The sequence below is a fragment of the Aquarana catesbeiana genome, linkage group LG02 (genome assembly GCF_042186555.1).
Source record: "Aquarana catesbeiana isolate 2022-GZ linkage group LG02, ASM4218655v1, whole genome shotgun sequence".
Taxonomy (NCBI): Eukaryota; Metazoa; Chordata; class Amphibia; order Anura; family Ranidae; genus Aquarana; species Aquarana catesbeiana.
Window position 1 is genome coordinate 465,521,613 of NC_133325.1, and position 20,163 is coordinate 465,541,775.

At 40.4% G+C, this 20,163-nt stretch overlaps 2 protein-coding genes across 3 annotated transcripts in view; both read left to right on the top strand.

The window, feature by feature from the left end:
- Positions 1–12,560, top strand: part of LOC141128404 (omega-hydroxyceramide transacylase-like) — a 37,943-nt gene extending 25,383 nt beyond the window's left edge. The window contains exons 4-5 of the mRNA XM_073615685.1: positions 3,367–3,576; positions 9,423–12,560. Coding sequence (XP_073471786.1) covers positions 3,367–3,576; positions 9,423–9,584 — 372 coding nt within the window. The 3' untranslated portion in view covers positions 9,585–12,560. The remainder of the gene's footprint in view (positions 1–3,366; positions 3,577–9,422) is intronic.
- The window catches only part of LOC141128405 (large ribosomal subunit protein P2-like), an 866,266-nt gene that overhangs the window by 474,589 nt on the left and 371,514 nt on the right, over positions 1–20,163 (top strand). The gene's annotated exons all lie outside the window — the stretch shown is intronic.

Below are 20,163 nucleotides of genomic sequence, written 5' to 3' on the forward strand. Positions count from 1 at the left end.
GCTGGACTGCAAAAACACCTCCTCCTCTCTCCTCCATAACCTAAGGGAGGGATGTTTTCTAATGCAAAAAAGATTGTTTGGTCACTACATGGAATTTCAGTGCAGCAGAGGCAGAATTTTCTGTTCCAACAGGAAATTAAAAGCTCACTGAATTTCTGGCAGGGTCAACATTTTTCTGTGCTTGCAGCAACTTTAAAAAATAAAATATAGAGGAAAAATGTTTATACTATGATCCTATTTACACATATGTTTATACAAGTTTGAAATGGCTATGCAGTCATGTAAGACAGTAGGATGGTTTCCCTTTAAATGTACTGCATTAAATTTATGTTTGTCCACTAGATGGCAGTACATCATCATGCAAAGCATACCAATTTGTGGATATACATTAGTGATATTCTCCAGAAGGGCTCCAATGTCATGTAAAAGCAGAATACTACTGTAAAATGTTGAACAATTGAAATAATTAAAAATGACCAAGTAAGTTCACTTACTTTATTTGAAAATATGCAAAATAAACAAATGACGGTCACAAGTTAAGGTGTGTGTATTACTGTTATCCTCTTGCCGACCACCTACCTTAGAAGTATGGCGGAAAAGCATGTTCTTTGCTGCATCGCGTATCTGATGCGTAATCCAGCACTTCTGAGTAGGGGGCGCACACACGCATGCCGCCCTGGCTGTGCTGTGATTAGTTACAACACAAGGCGATCAACAGGTGCTGGCCAATTATTGATCGCCTGCCCCTACTGATTGGCTCCATCATTCAGGGTAGGGAGTTCTGTGTTGTAAACAACACAGAGCTTTGAATACTGACAGGTGATTTTGCTGTTTTTTAATTCCCTGCAAAGTTGTGATTGCACCTTGTAGGACTCCTTCCTAGGAAGCTGTTACCTGTCATTGGAGTAAGTCAGCAGAATACAGTGATCCAACAATTGCCCCAAAAAAAAAAACTTCATAAAAGTACACAAGGCTTGTGTAGTATGACCAGTCCTCCCCTTGATGCCCATTCCCGGCTGTCAAAATGACAGTGAGAAGTTGTTGTGAAAATACAGCAGGTGTAAAAGCTACTACTGTCAAAATACAGACCAGTATTAACATTGTTCAGGGCTCTAGAAATACAAAGTGGTAATGTTTCACTCATCTGCAGATCAAAGTCAATGACATCAACCGGACAAGTAAATGTTTTCTTTGTTTAACTCTTAGTTTACCAAAATCGGCTCCAAGTAACTCCTTTTCCCCTTCTACTTAACTAATATATTTTTGCTGATTTTTTTTTTTTTTTTCCCTTTTTTTTATCTCTATAAACATTACTAATTATTTTCTATTTTCATAGTATTGTTAATTGTGCTTTTTTTTAATTCAACAATAAAAAAAAAATAATCGTCAAAAAAATTTTTTTTTTTATGTAATATTTGTTTTGTTAGATAGTGACAATGTTCTTACAGATAATCAGGCCCGTAGCCAGTGGGGGCTGGTACTCAATTTTTTTTTTTTGGGGGGGGGGGGGGTGCAAACAACCTGAAATTCTGAAAAAAAAACATCCATAGCAGCCACTGTGCCCATCCATTGCAGCCACTGTGAGAGCCAACACAATTGAATCAGGGTAGATTATCAGTTCTGCAGCCTGATAGCTATAAACGGTTTCCTTATATGCAAGAACAGCAAGCTGTGTGGAGGAAGAAAAGGTTTGCCTTTCCTTAGGATACAGACGGCTAATAATTTCCTGCATGCAGATTTGTCCACATACAGTGCCTTGGAAAAGTATTCATACCCCTTGACATTTTCCACATTTTGTCATGTTGCAACCAAAAACATGTATTTTATTGGGATTTTATGTGATAGACCAACACAAAGTGCCACATAATTGTGACGTGGAAGGAAAATGATAAATGGTTTTCCAAATTTTTTACAAATCATAATCTGAAAAGTGTGGTGTGCATTTGTATTCAGCCCTCTTTTTTACTCTGATACCCTTAACTAAAATCTAGTGGGCCAATTGCCTTCAGAAGTCACCTAATTATTAAATAGAGTCTACCTGTGTGTAATTTAATCTCAGTATAAATACAGCTGTTCTGTGAAGCCCTAAAAGGTTTGTTTGAGAACCTTTAGTGAACAAACAGCATCATGAAGACCAAGGAACACACCGAACAGGTCAAGGATAAAGTTGTGGGGTTAGGTTATAAAAATAAAAAATAAAAATTTTCCAAGCTTTGAACATCTCAGGGAGCACTGTTCAATCCATCATCCGAAAATGGAAATAGTATGGCACAACTGCAAACCTACCAAGACATGGCCGTCCACCTAAATTAACAGGCTGGGCAAGACAAGCATTAATCAAAAAAGCAACCAAGAGTCCCATAGTAACTCTGGAGGAGCTGCAAAAATCCACAGCTCAGGTGGGAGAATCTGTCCACAGGACAACTATTTAGTCATGGGCTTCACAAATCTGACCTTTTAAAGAGTGGCAAGAAGAAAGCCATTTTCAAGGTAAACCATCGGATGTCCCATTTGCAGCTTGCGAGAAGCCATGTGGGGGACACAGCATATGTGGAAGATGCTCTAGTCAGATGAGACCAAAATTAAACTTTTTGGCCTAAAAGCAAAACACTGTGGCAGAAAACTAACACTGTACATCACCCTGAACACACCATCCCCACCGTAAAACATGGTGGTGGCAGCATCATGTTGTGGGGATGCTTTTCTTCAGCAGGGACAGGGAAGCTGGTCAGAGTTGATAGGAAGATGGATGGAGCCAAATACAGGACAATTGAGATGGGGCAAAGGTTCACCTTCCAGCAGGACAAAGACCCTAAACATACAGTCAGAGCTTCAATGGAATGGTTTATATCAAACATATTCATGTGTTAGAATGGACCAGTCAAAGTCCAGACCTAAATCCAATAGAGAATCTGTGGCAAGACTTGAAAATTGCTGTTCAGATGCTCTCCATTCAATCTGACAGGGCTTGAGCTATTTTGCAAGGAAGAACGGGCAAATATTTCACTCTCCTAAATGTGCAAAGCTGGTAGAGACATAACCAAAAAGAATTGTAGCGAAAGGTGATTCTACAAAGTATTGACTCAGGGGGGGCTGAATACAAATGTACGCCACACTTTTCACATATTTATTTGTAAAAAAAAATTGAAAACCATTTTATAATTTTTCTTCCACTTCACAATTATGTGCCACTTTGTGTTGGGCTATCACATAAAATCCCAGTAAAATACATTTACATTCTTGGTTGTAACATTACAATATGTGGAAAATTTACATTTAGATTTTCTTGCTATTTAAAGTAACTTCTTTATGCTCTGTTTACCACTTTAATCATTAGCATTTCTTTTCTGTTTTTTTTTTCCACAGCGGTATATTGATGGGGGATTATCAAACTTCCAACCGTTTTACGATCTACAGTCCACCATAACTGTGTCACCTTTCACTGGAGAGATTGACATTTGCCCTCGAGACTGCCCTGTCGGCCATTTATGCCTTCATATTTTTAATACCAGCTTTCAGCTGTCTGTTCAAAATCTGTGCAGAGTGAGCTACTCCTTATTCCCACCTCCGCCCTATGTAAGTACTATTAAACTACCTAATAGCTTCTACTGCATTCAAATGAATTAGCCTCTCTGCGTTACTACCAGAATTGATGTATGGGAAGAGCACCAGTGTCGGGGGAAAAAAATAGCAAAGTAACACATTTCTATTTTTTTGGGTTTCCAGCTCTGACTCTCAATAGAGGTTTCTCTTAAACAATTTCCCCCTCTAGTTTCTGGGACAGCAAGTGTCTTTGCCTTTTTATAACTCCATTACCTTCAGAGATGGATGAGAAAGTGTACTTGTTCACACCAGATGCAGTCCAGTGCATTTTTATTCTGCATCAAGAACGGATGGACAGTGTCTAACTTTGATTACAATTACCTAGTTCACACCAGTACAGCGCATTCTAGTGCAGTCAACACAAGTAGAATGCTGCATTGTTTCAGTATACAACACATCTGGAAAGTGGCAAAACGCATTGAGATGCATCAAACACTCATGCAGAAACACATCTGGAACACATAAATTGTGGTGATCTGGCCATCAGGCTTGCACAGAATCTATACAGTGACAGATTTTGCCTGCCAATCAGCAATAGAGTTAACTTCCCTATATAAACTTCAGAAATGGTATTACATTCAAAACTGGAAACTACAAGATTTGGCGCAGCTTCTGGAAAGAGTGAAACCTAGCAACTGACTTTTGGTTGATGCTTTTGATAGACCTAGTACAAGTACTGGTGCACTCAATCACTGCTATGAGATCATTATGGTTACGCCACTGGAGGGCATGTGGAACTTCTACACAAGCCTTCGACATTTCCTATAATGGGAGGTTATTGTTTGACCAAACACTGAACAATGCAATTAAGCGAATGATAGGAAGAAATGTCTGGACTGTGGCCACAGACTAGTAAGAGGAATCCGCCATCCTTCACTCAAGCCTACTGAACTTCAGAAGGTGCAGGAGGCCAATCCTTATAGGACAGGCTGCAGATTTAACAGATCACAGTGGAGGTGTCTTTTGACATGAAATCAAGTCCAGAGCAATCTGCTAAGATGACTGTAAAGTATTTTTGCGTCCAACCGGTCTCTCTTCCAGTTGGGACCAGGGGGCCTGAGTAAAGTTGATGTTTGCAACCTCCTTCTGGGGGGTTTGAACGAAAATCATCAAAGACCAATGGGTCCAGAAGACAGGGGGGAGTACAATGGAGAATTCCAAAGTTGACCACTGAATTAATTTAATTTATGTTCAACAGATCTCAGAAGAGAAAATGTTTGCAAGATTTTTATACTGTTACAAGGCCATCATGCCAGTGATGCCGAAAACATAAAATAATTCTGGGAGCCTTTTTCCCCAGTTTTTCTAGTACTTAAGGCAGGAGCCTTCTAGCCTGTTTCAGTTTGAAGGAATCTAACGTGTTCATACACACCAAGAGGTTTAAGGAGTCTGCATGGAGTCCATGCAGACAGTCACAGGAACAGTTCAGCAAGAGGACCAGTTGGTATCAATCGACCGGCCGAATCATACTTCCATGTACCGATCAATTCCGAGCACCAGAGGTGTGTGAGATTTGCGGTGGCCAGATGTCACTTCCAGTTCAGGTGTCTGCCTTTTACAGAATTGGCACAGCCCCAGGAATCTCTGTGAAGATCTTGTTGGCAGTGGTGGTACCTTGGGCCAGGTGGCACATGAGGGCGTTTTCAAGTTGCCTTCTTTAACCTATGAGCTGGGCTGCCCATGCATCAGAAAATCTTTGTGCCTATACAAATTCAACAAGAACTGGAATTTTGAACACTGTGGAACTGTGCTTCTTTCGGAGGCATGCCTCTCAGCCCAGGATGATTCTGATGCTAGTTTCTGGGGCTGGGGAGTCCACAAACTGAAGATACAAGTGCAAGGCCATTGGAACGCTGTGAAGCGCAGACTCCCCAAGTATCTTGAATGGAAGGAAGTCTTTTCTAGCATTGCAAGCCTTTCAGGGTCTTCAAGGGGGCTGAGTAAGGTTGACAACAAGACAGTAGTAGCCTACATTGCATGTCAAGGGGACACCAAAAGTCTTTTCTTGTTACATCTTGCAAAGAAATGTTTCATGGGGCAGAGAACCACTTAATCAGTTAACCACTTAAGGACCGAGCCTCTTTTTGAGATGTGGTGTTTACAAGTTAAAAACAGTTTTTTTTTTTTTTTTTTTTTTTTTTTTTTTGCTAGAAAATTACTTCGAACCCCCAAACATTATACATTTTTATTTCTAACACCCTAGAGAATAAAATGGTGGTCATTGCAATACTTTCTGTCACACCGTATTTGCGCAGCGGTCTTACAAGAGCACTTTTTTTGGAAAATTAACACTTTTTTTAATTAAAAAAATAAGACAACAGTAAAGTTAGCCCAATTTTTTTTTTTTTTTTTAATATAAATTGTGAAAGATAATGTTATGCCGAGTAAATTGATACCCAACATGTCACGCTTCAAAATCGCACCCACTCGTGGAATGGCAACAAACTTTTACCCTTAATCTCCATAAGTGACGTTTAAAAAATTCTACAGATTTGCATATTTTACACTTCTTCTTTTTTTTTTTTTTTACACTTTTTTTTTTTTTTTTTTTTTACACTTTTTAAAAAAAAAAAAAAAAAAAAAAGTGTCACTTTTATTCCTATTAAAAGGAATGTAAACATAAAAAAAAATGGCCATTTTAAGAGCTATGGGCAGAAGTGACATTTTGACGTCGCTTCCGCCCTGCAATGTTATGGAGATGGGTGGAGGCCATCTTCCCCCTCACTCGTCTCCATACCCAGCAAGGGTGAAGATCCGATTGCATCTGCCGCTGGCGACGGCCCCAGTAAGCGGCGGGAGGGGGGCCCCCTCTCCCGCCGCCAATAAAAGTGATCTCGCGGTGAGTCCGCTGCAAACTCTTATCGGAAAGCAGACCGTCGGCTGAAGAAGAGGATACCAGGGTTATGGCAGCTAGCTGCTGCCATAACGATATTCCTCTTCAAAATAAGGACGTATATCGGCATGCAGCAGTCCGGAAGTGGTTAAGGTTGGTGTTCTTGCCAGGGAAGCAAAATCAAATTATTGGTTCGGTTAGGCAGAATAATTTTTGAACAAGTGCCTCATACCAATATTGTAAAACAGTTATTGTATCAACACGGAGTGGTACTGTGGATACTATAGGTATAAGGTGCCACGTCCCATTTATATTGGAAAATGTTTGATAAGGAGAGCTTGGACTTTTTAGGCACAACAACACAAAGGTTACAAAAATATAAATTTAGAGAAAATGACAAACCTTGTATAAAAACACACTGATAAAAATAACCAAGAAGGGAATATAGCACTAAATATAACTGACTTATTGCTACATGGAATCTGACAACAAATTAATTTGCTGTATAGTAATGGTGAATCCAAGAATACAGTTATATTGCAGTGAATTACTATCTTGCATAAAGCAAGATATTAAAAAACGGAATTGAATGTAAGGAAAAAAACAACCTGTTCAGTTAACAATAACCTTCCTTTGGTATGAAGTCAGCTAAGGTAAAGCCATACTTCTGTCCTGTCCTCCTATGGAGGCTTATGCCGCGTACACACGGTCGGACTTTTCGTCTACAAAAGTCCAACGGACGCTGACGGACTAAAGCTGGCTGGTAATCCGATCGTGTGTGGGCTTCTCCGGACTTTCAACTGACTTTTTTAGCCTCAAATCCGACGGACTTTAGATTTGAAACATGCTTCAAATCTTTACGTCGTAAGTACGACGGACCCCGAAATCCGCTCGTCTGTGTGCTAGTCCGACGGACAAAAACCCATGCTAGGGCAGCTATTGGCTACTGGCTATGAACTTCCTTATTTTAGTCCGGTGTACGTCATCACGTACGAATCCGTCGGACTTTTGTGTGGTCGTGTGTAGGCAAGTCCGTTCGTAAGAAAGTCTGCCGCAAGTCCGCCGAAGGTACGTCGGAAGTCTGTTGGACAGGCTGTCGGACTTTTGTAGACGAAAAGTCCGACCGTGTGTACGCGGCATTAGAATTCATTAGTGAGCCACAATATTAATAAGAAAATATGTAATATGCTATTTCCCCATTAGGGTGCCTTTCATCTTGAATAGCAACCCAAATGTGGTGCGATTTTTGCCATGATTGTCAAGCAACAAAACGCACAAGAATTGCGTGGAAATGCAAGTGCAAAATTGCTTCTGGCTCAGGGCCAAAATTTGGTCCTTGAGCTTCTTTAGACAGCACTGGCGCATAGGGCAGCCCATTCAAGAGACGTGTTTTCATAAGAGAATCGTGTTAACAAAATCGTGAGTGGGAACACAAGTTCCCGCTATGCGTAGTGTGAACGAGGTCTTAATGTCCAAGTAAACTGACATGTCCATCTGAGACCTTCTAAGACTGTAGAACAACCCCTTGTTGCCTTTGTCAGGAAGCGTCTGGCAGGATCAACAGGTAATGTAATTACGTTACAAAAACAGTTGTGTTAATGTAATTGACAGACTAAAGCGTATGTATTTTTTTTTTTTTTTTTTTGCCCATGGTTACACTTTAACGCTTTAACATACCATGTAAAACATACTGGAGATCTGCAAGCTCAAGACACAAATATGTAAACAGTGCTAAAGTTGTGCTTGTAATTGGCACTTTCTCCACTTCGGTGTTGGTCCATTATAAAGATCTGCTCGACAGACAAGTAGAAAGTTGAGCGAGGTGGAAGAGCCAAGCACATCCTCAGGAGGTAATTTTAGCATATTGGCACAAGCCAGGACTTGTAGTTCCAAGAGCTCTCTGGAAGGTATGCATCATACACTATATTACCATCATTATTGGCATGCCTGCCTTTCCACACACATGAACTTTAATGGCATCCCAGTCTTCGTCCATAGGGTTTAATATAGAGTTGGCCTACCCTTTGCAGCTATAACAGCTTCAACTCTTCTGGGAAGACTGCTAACAAGGTTTAGGAGTGTGTCTATGGGAATGTTTGCCCATTCTTCCAGAAGCGCATTTGTGAGTTCAGGCACTGATGTGGACGAGAAGGCCTGGCTCACAATCTCTGCTCTAATTCATCCCAAAGGGCTGCAAAGGGTGAGCCAACTCAATATTGAACCCTATGGACTAAGACTGGGATACCATTAAATTTTGTGTGTGTAAAGGCAAGCGTCCCAATACTTTTAGTAATATAGTGTATATGCCAACTTTTGCTGTATGCTTTTGCATCAGCTTCAAGAATGGAGCTCCACAGGCATATTTACTTTGGCTAAAATGATTTAAAGAAGTATGGCCAAAGCTTTTTTGGCCATACTTCTCTTGTGGATCACAGGAGTGCACCTGACAACTGGCTATAGTTTCGCTCCCATTTGATGTCACAGAGCCGCTCCAGACTCCTGAAGAACCCTGACCACTTTGTCTGGTTCCACCCAACTGCCCGATTTACAGCTGGTTCCATCTCTCAGCACGCATCTGAGAGCCTAAGCCAGCTGCGCCTGCCTCTCTCCAGCCTTGCGTTCCAATGAGCTTTGGAGAGGCAGAGCGGAGAGCGATGACTTGCAGTCACTGCTCTCTGCTCTGGGAGAACTGAGCCATCAGCAGTCATTTGAGCGATCAGCCCTCATCTCTAGAGCCATCGTAGGACATAGAGGTGGAGTTTGAATGTTTGTTTCTTGTCTTTTTTGTTTTTCTGTACCCCAGATTCTCCTTTCAGCTACACTGTGTAGTCTTAAACTGTGGAGCTGGGATTTGAGTGTGAAATAAAAAAATAAAAATGATGGAATATATTCCTTTTATCCAGAAAGCAATAATATGTATCTAGGGCTGGCAGGAAAGCTTACAGAAATAGCACAGGTACTAATGGATCATCCTTTTCACCCACAGGTGCTAAATGACTTTTATTACCAAGGCTATAAAGACTCTATTTTATATCTCATTAAGCATGGTAAACAGCGGCTGTACCTTGGGGATCAGAAAAATATCAATGTGGCCTTGAAAAACGAGGACATTAAACTGAGACAACATGAAACAGTCCTGGTTAAATAGAAGATCAGTATATATATGTGTTTATATTTAATGGAGTGAGAAGAACAGTACTGGAGGATATGAAGCACAAATTGAAACAGTGGAACTGTGCTCTGGAAGCAAAAAAAATTCTGACTGGCTACATGCTATTGGACTTCATTAGAGGCCCTTGCGTACAGGGTTGAAGCTTCAAACAATAAACCTAATGTAGAAAATGAAATAATATGGGGGTTCATCTTTTTTTACTCCACCCAAATAATGAACTTAATGTTTACATGAATGTTAGTTCTGCTGGTGCCTTGATTGCCGCCTGCAGGAATTGGAACTCCAGGCAGATGGTGATGTTCAGGACACAAGGTACCAGTGGTTGCAAATATTTTTATTGTAATGCAGTACTGTAGTGACTTGGTCAGAAACAAAGTCCTGACAATGCTTTTAACTGCGCAATGCTTTGGGTGGGAGTTTCAGATGGGAATTAAGTACAGACATGTAAAGAAGCCAAGTGTGTCCTACTGCTAGCTACTACCTCTAGTGACATCAGTAGCACCAGAACCAATGCTAGGCTGTATCCTTCACCTTACCAGGGCGGGGCTAAGACTTATCTGGCAGTGCTGCAGATCAAGAAGATCGCCATCAGTCACTGGGGAATGTGCAGTTACCACCGTTTATGAAACCTACAGTATAGTGATATAATCTGCCTGAGGCATTTTTGAAAGCTATTGTCAAATACCTTAAATGGCAGGCAAGCAATTCACAAAGCTAGCACACCAGGCTATGGGTACTTTTTCTAAAAAAAAAAAAAAAAAAAAATTGAGTTATTTCCAGCTGACCCCAGTGAGATTTTAAAATTGAGCACATGGCTCTATAGAGACTTATATGTTTGTGTTAAATCTTTTGGAAATAAGCTTTTTATGATTTAAGCTGTGGCTGTGTTTTTTGTTTGTTTTTTTTGTTTGTTTTTTACAATCAATTTACTAATCACATTTCAGCCTTTTTCCAATGTTTTCAAGTAGAAGGAAATTGCCAATGTTAACTGAGCCATGCAGCTCAATACAATGTCTAATACACTGGTGCTAGGAAGTACTGCGTACAGGGACTAAAGTGTGTTGTTTTTTTTTGTTTTTGTTTTTGTTTTTGTTTTTTATTGTACCCCAATGTCATATCTCCCTTCAGTGAGGCATTCTCTTATAAGAGCCTGAATGACTATTTGCTGCTCCCATAATGCTGCTCATAGGAGAATCATATCCACAAGATAAATTCTCAATTGCAGCAATATATAAAACTGCTAACCGGAGAAAATAATGATGGGTGGAGGTCCTACATTTTTAACATTGAGATGTTAAGTACAGTATATTTTATATTTTTGATCTCAAACATTTACTTTTATAAGCTATTTGGGGACCAGTTAGGTTAGTTATGGATTTTAAAAAAGTCAAAGGGAAAAAAAAATAGAGCCTCCAAAGAAGGATCCAGAGTCTGACAGTTAAATACAATACATTTCTCAATCCTGTTAGATAATACTACCACTGACCCAAACTTTATATCCAAAAATCACAAAAAAGGAAAATGTGGGGGGAAAAAAACTAATTAATTATACTTTTTTTTTTTTTTTTTTTTTTTTTCTTTACGTGAAAAGAATGTGTCCTTATCCAAAATTATTGTTCCCAAAATAAAAATATATCATGGTATATAAAACTTCTAATAACATAATCCATCAAAAATCATGGCCGTGGGCTTATAGCATTACTGAAGGTAATGGTCACAAAATTGAAAGACACCATAACATTTTATTGTATACACCAATTCTAGATGTTGGGGATTTGTACTGTATATGGTTGCACCCAGGCTGGTTAAATTGACACCTTAATTATATCAACTATAAAAGTTTATGTAAATACCAATTATATAATTCAAACAGATGTTATAGGCAGCATAGCAAACAGGCAGAATCCTTCAAAAAATAGACAGTAAAACAAAGAGTTTAGACATGCATGCAAAGAGGTAAGCAAAATCCTCAAGGGATTAATGGCAGGGCAAGGAAATGATGTGTCTTTATCTTAATTTCCCAGAACGCAAGTGGTGTAACTAAAATGAGACCATATATACCCATATGTGATGTCTGCCATGTAATACTCCTATGATGCAGAGCATAAGGTACTTAAATACCTGAACAGTCCTAGAAATGCTCTTAAATGCAGCATCAAAAAGCATGAACATTGAAGTACCACTTGCTGTAGTAATGCAGAATCACAGATTATGCACGCATTAATGTGGCCACTATGTAGGCGCACTCAACCAAGCTCTACAGGCTCTACAATGCAGTCACTATCCATGTCCATCAACACACTGTCTATATAGTCTCTGCTATGATTGTATATGTCCCATTACAAACCAACCAAAACCATAGATACTTATTGAATCCTCAGTTGAACTAAACCACCCATTCATAATGTCAATATGAATGAGATGATGACCCACCTATTTATTATAGAAGAAGAAACTCCGGGTAATGCAACCCTGAAGCTTACAATAAATATGTACTTTGATTTTTCATTGCATCTTTTAGCAATAAAAAATATATTTCATTCCTTACTATTTTATATAGCAGCTACTTTTTTACTTCTTTGTAAACATCCTGATTATTTTGTATTGTGCCCTGATCTACTATAAAAACTAATATGTTGTACTTTATTTGTTACTCACTTTTTGTGACTATATTGTTTTTCCCGTTTCTTTTCTCTTTATGTACATTTATATATATGTTCTACTTTGTAGCCAAGTATATTTAAATTAAAAATGAAACTCCAGTTTTGTTAATTATAATAGTCCCATGCAGGCAAGATAAAATAAAGATTTTTAGTACTCCTTACTGCGCGTCCTTATTTGCATCTGTTTTGCAGATACTGAGGTAAATGCTAAATCTTTTAGATAAATTGCTGAAATCTTTCAAAAGTAGTGGACATTTTTGCCTTTACCGGAGCCATGGGGGAGAGTTACTAAAACTTGTACAGTTGTGCATAGTAACCAATCCGCTTCTAACTTCATCTTGATCAATTAACCTCCCTGGCGGTATGATTATTTCGGATTTTAGTTGCTGAAAGCGGTACAATTATTTTGCATGGAAATTTGGCATTTTATATTGTAGGCCTGTAATTCTTAACAATCACACTTAAATCTGTCCAAACAAGAGTCTAGTAGATATCCCGGGTATGATGAAGTTTGAAACACAAAAACATACATTATAATAAATATAAATAATTTTAAAAAATAATATAATAATAAAATTTCCCCACGATTCACTATCGCTCAATTCTGCAAGTGTTTTAATTTACTATCGCTGTTTTCTAGCTGGTCTAAAGCCACTTTTGACATAAAGGGACACTTTTTGGTTGCTATGGACAATCTCCAGTTTCCAGGCAGAAAGAACAGTATATATCATATAAAACTGCATGCAGGGCATGGGCCAAAGCATTGGGGACAAAAGGGATGTGAAATGATTTCATACAGTACTGTAATCTGTAAGATTACAGTACTGTATGTGTTATGGTTTGTATATATATTTTTTTTTTTTTTTAATTTGCCACCAGGCTCCGCCCCTGTGCGTCACGAGGCTCGCAGTGAACGGAGCCTGGCACGGAGAGGCTTCGGAGGAGACAGAGCCCGCAGACACAGCGGGGGACATCGCAGGATCCTGGGGACAAGGTAAGTAACGCCGCACCAGGATCCTGCAATGTAATCCCGAGTGTGGCTTGGGGTTACCGCTAATGGGACTGAAATTTAACCCCGAGCCACACTCGAGATTACCGTCAGGGAGGCTACGCTTTGACAATAAAACCTAGAAGCTGATTGGTTACTATGCATGGCTGCACCAGATTCTGTGTGCACTCGTTTTAGTAAATCTATCCCCATATGCTACATGTTGTCATTCCCTAAAAAAGTTACATGCTGTTTACATTTTTGCTTGCTCCTTTCTGAAAATTCCAAAATTTAAGTTTTCCTCTGCCATGCAGAGGGGGCTGGGGAGTTGATGTTCACCCTGATTAACCCTGTCTGTACTGTGGTTGTAGACCTCAATATTAGTTGTAAACTGGATCTGAACACTGTCCATCCTTACTAAGGATTAACTATCTAGAAGCTGGCCATCTCTATTGTATGTTAATGAGGGGCAACTCAGGGGGTAGATTTACTTAAGCCCCGTACACATGGGCAGAATGTCGGGGAAACATTTGCTGGTACAAAAAATACCGGCCGACATTCTCCCCGTGTGTATGTCGGTCTGTCCGACAGAAGCCGGCCAATCGGCTGGCTTCTGTCAGATGTACATGCTGGAAAGCCAACATCCGACCGACTCCCGATCAGCGCTTTCAGCCAATGGCTGAGAGCACTGATTAGAGTGTTCAGGGGGGGGGGGTAAACCCGCCCCCGCCCCCCTGTCAGAACACTACAGCTCAGCGGGGAGATTGCTGAACTAACCTCACATTGGTTAGAACAGCGGCTCCCGACTGGAGCTGTCAGTTTTCTTAAGGTTGCATGAAAAAAACTGTAGTGTGTGTGTACCAGGCTTAAAACTGGTGCATTTAGAATCTGGTGTAGCGGTGCATGGTAGCCAATCAGCTTCTAACCTCTCTTTTTCAATTAAGCTTTGACAACAAGACCTGGAGGCTGATATATAGATATGTGTGTGAGAGAGAGAGAGAGAGAGAGAGACAGACTTATCTTAATACGAGGCTACTAGTCAAATTTTAATGCTGCCGAGTGGTAGACAACCTAGCTGATTTGTAGTCTATTTGTTCATTTTGGTTTCTCGCTTCTGCCAGTAGGTGTAACTAATAACAAATCGGTTATTGTTGAAAAAAGACTGTTGGGCCTTTGAGTAGTTAAAGTGGAACTTTTGTAAAACTGTGGGCAGGCAGCTTTTTATTTCAGTCACGCTATGTCTCTTCTGCAATAATACAGACTTACCTACCTGCTTGCAGTTTTCTCCTGAATGCACATATTCAGCGTGCATTCCCAGCACACTTTGGCTATGCCAGAATGACTGTGTGCATGTGTGGGATGACTTAATTAACTGCCAGCCAATCAAGAGACTGCAAAACCAGCACCCGGTAGAAAATGACAGTGGCCAGTGAGGGATGTAACCACTGCATCATTGGAACTTGGAAGTGAGTATACTGGTGGTTTATATTTCAATTTTTAAATTCTGCCTCTTTTTCCCTAGCAAACTAAATCCACAGTACTGGTTCCTTGTAGTGTAATGGATATACTAACAACTCTCCTTCAATCTAGGCATACCTAATGTGAGATCCGGTATTGCCCCAGATGACCCTGTCAGATGGTACAGAGAGAGGTCAAAGTGGGGGTCCCATTAAAATTTTGCTATAGTGCCCCATGGTCTGTAGTTACACTCCTGCAACCTAAAGTAATGAATATCTGGATCAGGGGCACTGTGGAAGCATCACAGCATCTATAATGTCTATAAGAATCACTGAATTTCAAGAAGATGTCACATGACAGTCTGAAGGCAGCACCCCCAGCCTTAAAGCATGAGGGTAGCACACCAGGTACTGGACCACCCAGAGAGGGAGAGAAGGTCACAAGCAACCACACTGTCGCAGCATAAGGTTGGGTATGCAGCAGGACATCGATGGGAAGAGTGTGCAGTAGCACTTTTCAGATGATCTGAATATGGCTCCATGTCAGCCTATATGGCATGCCAGAAATGACACCCGAAGGTCATTGGTACTACTGGACCTATCCCCAAGCCGCTGAGAAGATATGCTCAGAATTCTAATTTAAACATCTTTGTGTAAGTGTATTAAACTGTATTTATGCTGACATCTCTGCAACGTCTATTGATTCTCCATGATATAGAAAAAATGACATCATTTATGTATTGGTTCCATACTGAATAGAATGGAGCAGAAAGTTGATCTTTGTTTTGAGTGGAATTGTTCTTATTGTATTTTAGACTAGTATTCATTGGCTTGGACAAAACCGTGAATGTTGCAGATTAGTGTCTTCTGAATGGCTGCCAGGAATGTATAATGGATTGTCCTGTGTTTTATTTTTTTTGAGATTTTGAGAATGCACCGTTCTTACAGGAGTCTCCAAGTTTCTGACTTTAGGAGTGAAGAAAGTGATATTAACTAGGATGTGGCTTTGCCACCTCTCAGTGGAGAGTGAGTGCATTTTTTTTGTAACCAGGTTTTTCTTGCACCTGTATGAATGAAACATTGTATGCTTGTATCTTCAGTTTTCCATATTGCTTACTGACCTAACATCACTGTTAATTTCAGTTTGTCTTTAGTCAAGATGCATTTCCAGCTCTCTTCTCACTCTGACGTGCCTGATGAGAAACCTAATGGTAACTGGTATTACTGGACTTACCCAGGTGCCAAAACAATGAGTTTTTTGAAGTTAGGAAATAACCAGGAATTTTTATGTGTGTAGCACATGGGAAGGGAGGGGTGAACTATATATATGTCAATATCATTTGTCACATATCTATGCTAGAGCATACAAACAGAAACCTGACCAATATATGTATACTATAGAGGTAAATGGATAAAGTTGCTAATGCTGTGATATAAAATCACGTCAAATTTGTATATAAATACCTGACTGACTAATAAAGTGTCACAAGAACGGTTTACAAATTATTATATACACATTGCATGTCATGCAAGCTATACATATAATTCAAATCAATACAATCAGAAAAAAATGTTCAGAATCCAGTGTTTCTTAGACTCTTCCTCCACACACCACCACCATCGTCGGAGCCTGCAGGCACATAATTAAATATATTACGCGGAACATGTCCCAGATTTGCTAGGCCTAGCATGGCTTAGAATTTGATAATGTGTAAAAGACCTCATATGATATAGCTGTTACTATCCAAAAATGTGTGGCCAATAATTAATTACTGCCTGTAGGAAGGGCTTGGCTAACCTTCACCATACGTTCCTGACTTGGGCACCACCAGCAGGCTTCAGGCCTCATGGGGTTGGTGTGCCCCCCCCCCCCCACTCCCTAAAGAAGTAATAACACCAAAAATCTCACTCTTTATTTCCCATAGCTTCTTCCAGCCCCATCCTGGCCGAGCCAGATGTATACTCACTTTTCAGATATAGCTTACAGACAGGCGCATAGTGAAAGACAAACCTGGATTTTTATTTTCTGCTTGCTTTACTGTAAACATAAGAGTTCTTGACATCCAATATCTAGCAGCATGAAAAAGTGATGCCCAGTTTTCACCCACTCAGGGTCCTCTTACTCTTCCCTAGGCTGAGCCCACTAGAGAGAGAAAGAAGAGATTCTTGATGTTCCCAGTAAGTGAAGGGCATTGTCCAGATCAATTACATGCTACTGCCTACTGCCTCAGGAATTACCATGGGAGCCTCAACTATAAGCCTGAAAAGCCATGTGCTCTGAAACCCTAATATATTGTAAGATAATGCCTCTGGTGCCTAAAGGCGTGTGCTTCCTCTGCCTAATGGTTAATCTGGCCCTGATCATCAACAGCATTAGGACCAATGGGGAACTGGGATCTACATTATGAGTTGATCTTTTAGGTTTTTTATGTTAGTATTTGTTGGGTCAGACAGAACAGTGAATGTTGAATACAGAGATTGGGCAGATTTGGAAGTTAAGAAAGTAGATTTGACTGGGAAAACATAGCTGGGACACCACTCCATGGAAAGTGAGTGCATTACTAGTGGGAAGTAGGAGATGAAAGGAGTAATTTCTGCAAAATTAGCAGTTTCACCACTGGTGAAATTTTGTTAAAATGGCAAGACCTTAATTTCGTACAGTGAGCTATTGCGCTGCTTAAGAAAAATTTGCATGGAAAAAAATCAGCTTGTTTGATCCTCTGTTTTTTTGGAAGGGAGTCTGTAGGGTAGATTCATTTATTTCATTTAGAATTCTTTAACTAATAAGGCCAATGAGATTCCTTTTTTGGCACAGAAACAAGTCTATGCAACACAAAAAAGAAAAAGATAAAAATGACTTTATGGCTCTACCTCTATTAATTACTGGTTGGGCCGAAGGAATGAGGCTATGGCTAGCAGCTCCTAATGATGGCTCCCAAATGCTCACACGGCAGAAAAATTTCTCCAATAGGAGTCTGAGGTGTGTTCCTCTGAATTGGCAGAGCATACAAGAAAAAAGTCTAGGTAGCTTAAAAAAAATTGTAATCCTCAGGAGCCATTTAAAGCCCATTGTACCCTTAAAAGCTAACAAATCCCAAATCTATTAGGGTAAGCTTGTTGGAGCTAAGGGGAGGACTACAAACCTTTGACCTAGTGGCAAGCACAACCAGCTAACCAGTGGCGTACCAAGGGGGGGGTCCACCCTGGGTGCCACACATTGGAGGGGTGTCAGGCACTGCCCAGGGGCCTTGGGTGCATGTCAGGCCCCTGCACTTTCCCTCTCATTGCAGCTTTGTAAAAAGTTGATCGGGTCGGCACAGAACCCTGCAGTGTGGGAAAGTGGGTAACACTCCCCTGTCGTCATCTTATCAAGTTAGGCTGTCCCTCTGGGATGTTCCCTATCTCCCGAGGCAGCTGGAGTTGGTGGGCGGGGTCAGGGTGTGGCTGCCTCTTTCACTCCTCCTACAGACTACTTTCCCCAGGCTGATCCTGCAGCTAAAGAAGAGAGAGGAGGAGAGACCACAGCAACTCAGGAATCTCCATCACCTGCCATGCTGTAAGTGTCTGAGCACACTGTCACTAGATGCAGACCTAGCCTGGCACTATATCAACCTAACCTGGCACTATATCATCCTAACCTGACACTATGCTACCCTAACCTGCCAGTATACTACTCTGACGTCACTTGATGTTGACGTGCGCTGCCTGCCTGCTTGGGAGGGGTGCCAGATATAGGATCCGCCAGGAGTGTCACATGCTCTAGGTATGGCCCTGCAGCTAACCCTTTCATAGCAGGGACAAAAATATATATCTCTATCTCTCTATCTCCCTATTCTGACTTGTGTAGGTTTCAACCTGATCATGACCGGCACGCTATGCACGCCGCAGAACTAGTTTTTCTTTTCCATTACAAGGTTCCCCAGATCTTTCTTTCATAATCCTAGTCATGCTCGCAATTTATCATACTGTTTTGACTTCTTGTAAAGCCAGGCAGATTGCTTGTTATAGATATTGTTAATGGCTTAACAGTGGCTGCAGCTTTCCATGACTGTTCACAGCTGTTTTTACCGGTGATTACCTGCAGTTATGGGCAGATGATCATGGCTAGACACAGACAGACTGCATTCAGCCATGATCATCTGTCGCTGACCACAGATAATCACTGGCTGTGCAAACATGGATATCTGCAGTTAGATACTTTCTGTTCCACTGGGAACAATTTTACAGTTGAGGAGTTATGACTTGGTCCAAGGTAGTGATTTAAAGTTCTGAGAACAAAGTCCAGCAACTAGATTTTGTTTAAAAAGAAGTCAACAATGGTCACCTCCATATTTCCCTCAATACAGGTTCCGTAAAAAAAAAATGAATATAATCTCTTAATATTATGGCTTCCAAGGTAGCAAATTGCTGCAGAAAGAGTTATTATATCCATGACTCACAATTTAAACTCTCAAAGCTATTGAACCCAGGGAAAAGATGACACAATCAAACAATGTATAATAGAGTACTGGCCCTGTTCTAAAAAATGCTGGCAAGGAAAACCGCTCTCACTGCTCACAATGCCCGAGGGGCTGAGCTGATCAAGTACAGGATGTTTAATGTGAAAAAAAAAACTAAGAACACAGTATTAATAAAAAAAAATAACTAAAGGGTGCAAAGACAACACCCAGTGGCTATTGCACAGAACGACGTACAGGTATGTCGTTTCATGCAGTCGTACCACCTTGCCACTGTACAACTGCGGCGGGTGGTCGATAAGTGGTTAAAATCACCTAAAGTAAATGCTTTTACGCAAAATCTTCTAATCTTTGCAGTTACCTGTAACCACCCAACCATAAACTGATCCCTCTTTTTATACCTAACAATAATGAATCCCTTACCTTATTCAGTGTACCCAATAATTGTATTAGCATGTTAAATGTTGACTGGCAATTTTACCCTTATGGCTGAAGCCATCTGACATCTCCCATGTTTATCCATCATTTAAAATTGTTACCTCTAAAAGGAATACAGCATGAAAGAAACATTAGGGCTGCCATTGCTGAGCTCTCCTTCTAAAAATACTCGCTGCCGGGCAGTTATGCTGAACCTCTTCAGTGCTTTGGATCACCAACCTTGAACAAGCCCACAGATAAGGACTTCTGAGCTTTCTCAAAGGTAGCATAAAAGCTATCAAAGGCATTGTACACTTTTTTTAAATGTTTTTTGTTGTTTTAACTAGGTATTAGTGTAGTTTTTTTTCCCTATGTTTGCATTAACTTGTAATGATGTTGTGGCTGCAGTTTGTAGTGTCATGGCTGATCGATTCTCCTATGTCCATATATTCATTCACCTAGCTTGTCCCTATTCGTTAAAGGAACAGGCAACTTTGTTCCGGGTTATACAGCATCCAATTCATGGCTTGCCATTTCACCTGTGTTAAATCACAAATATGGGAGTGCTAATGT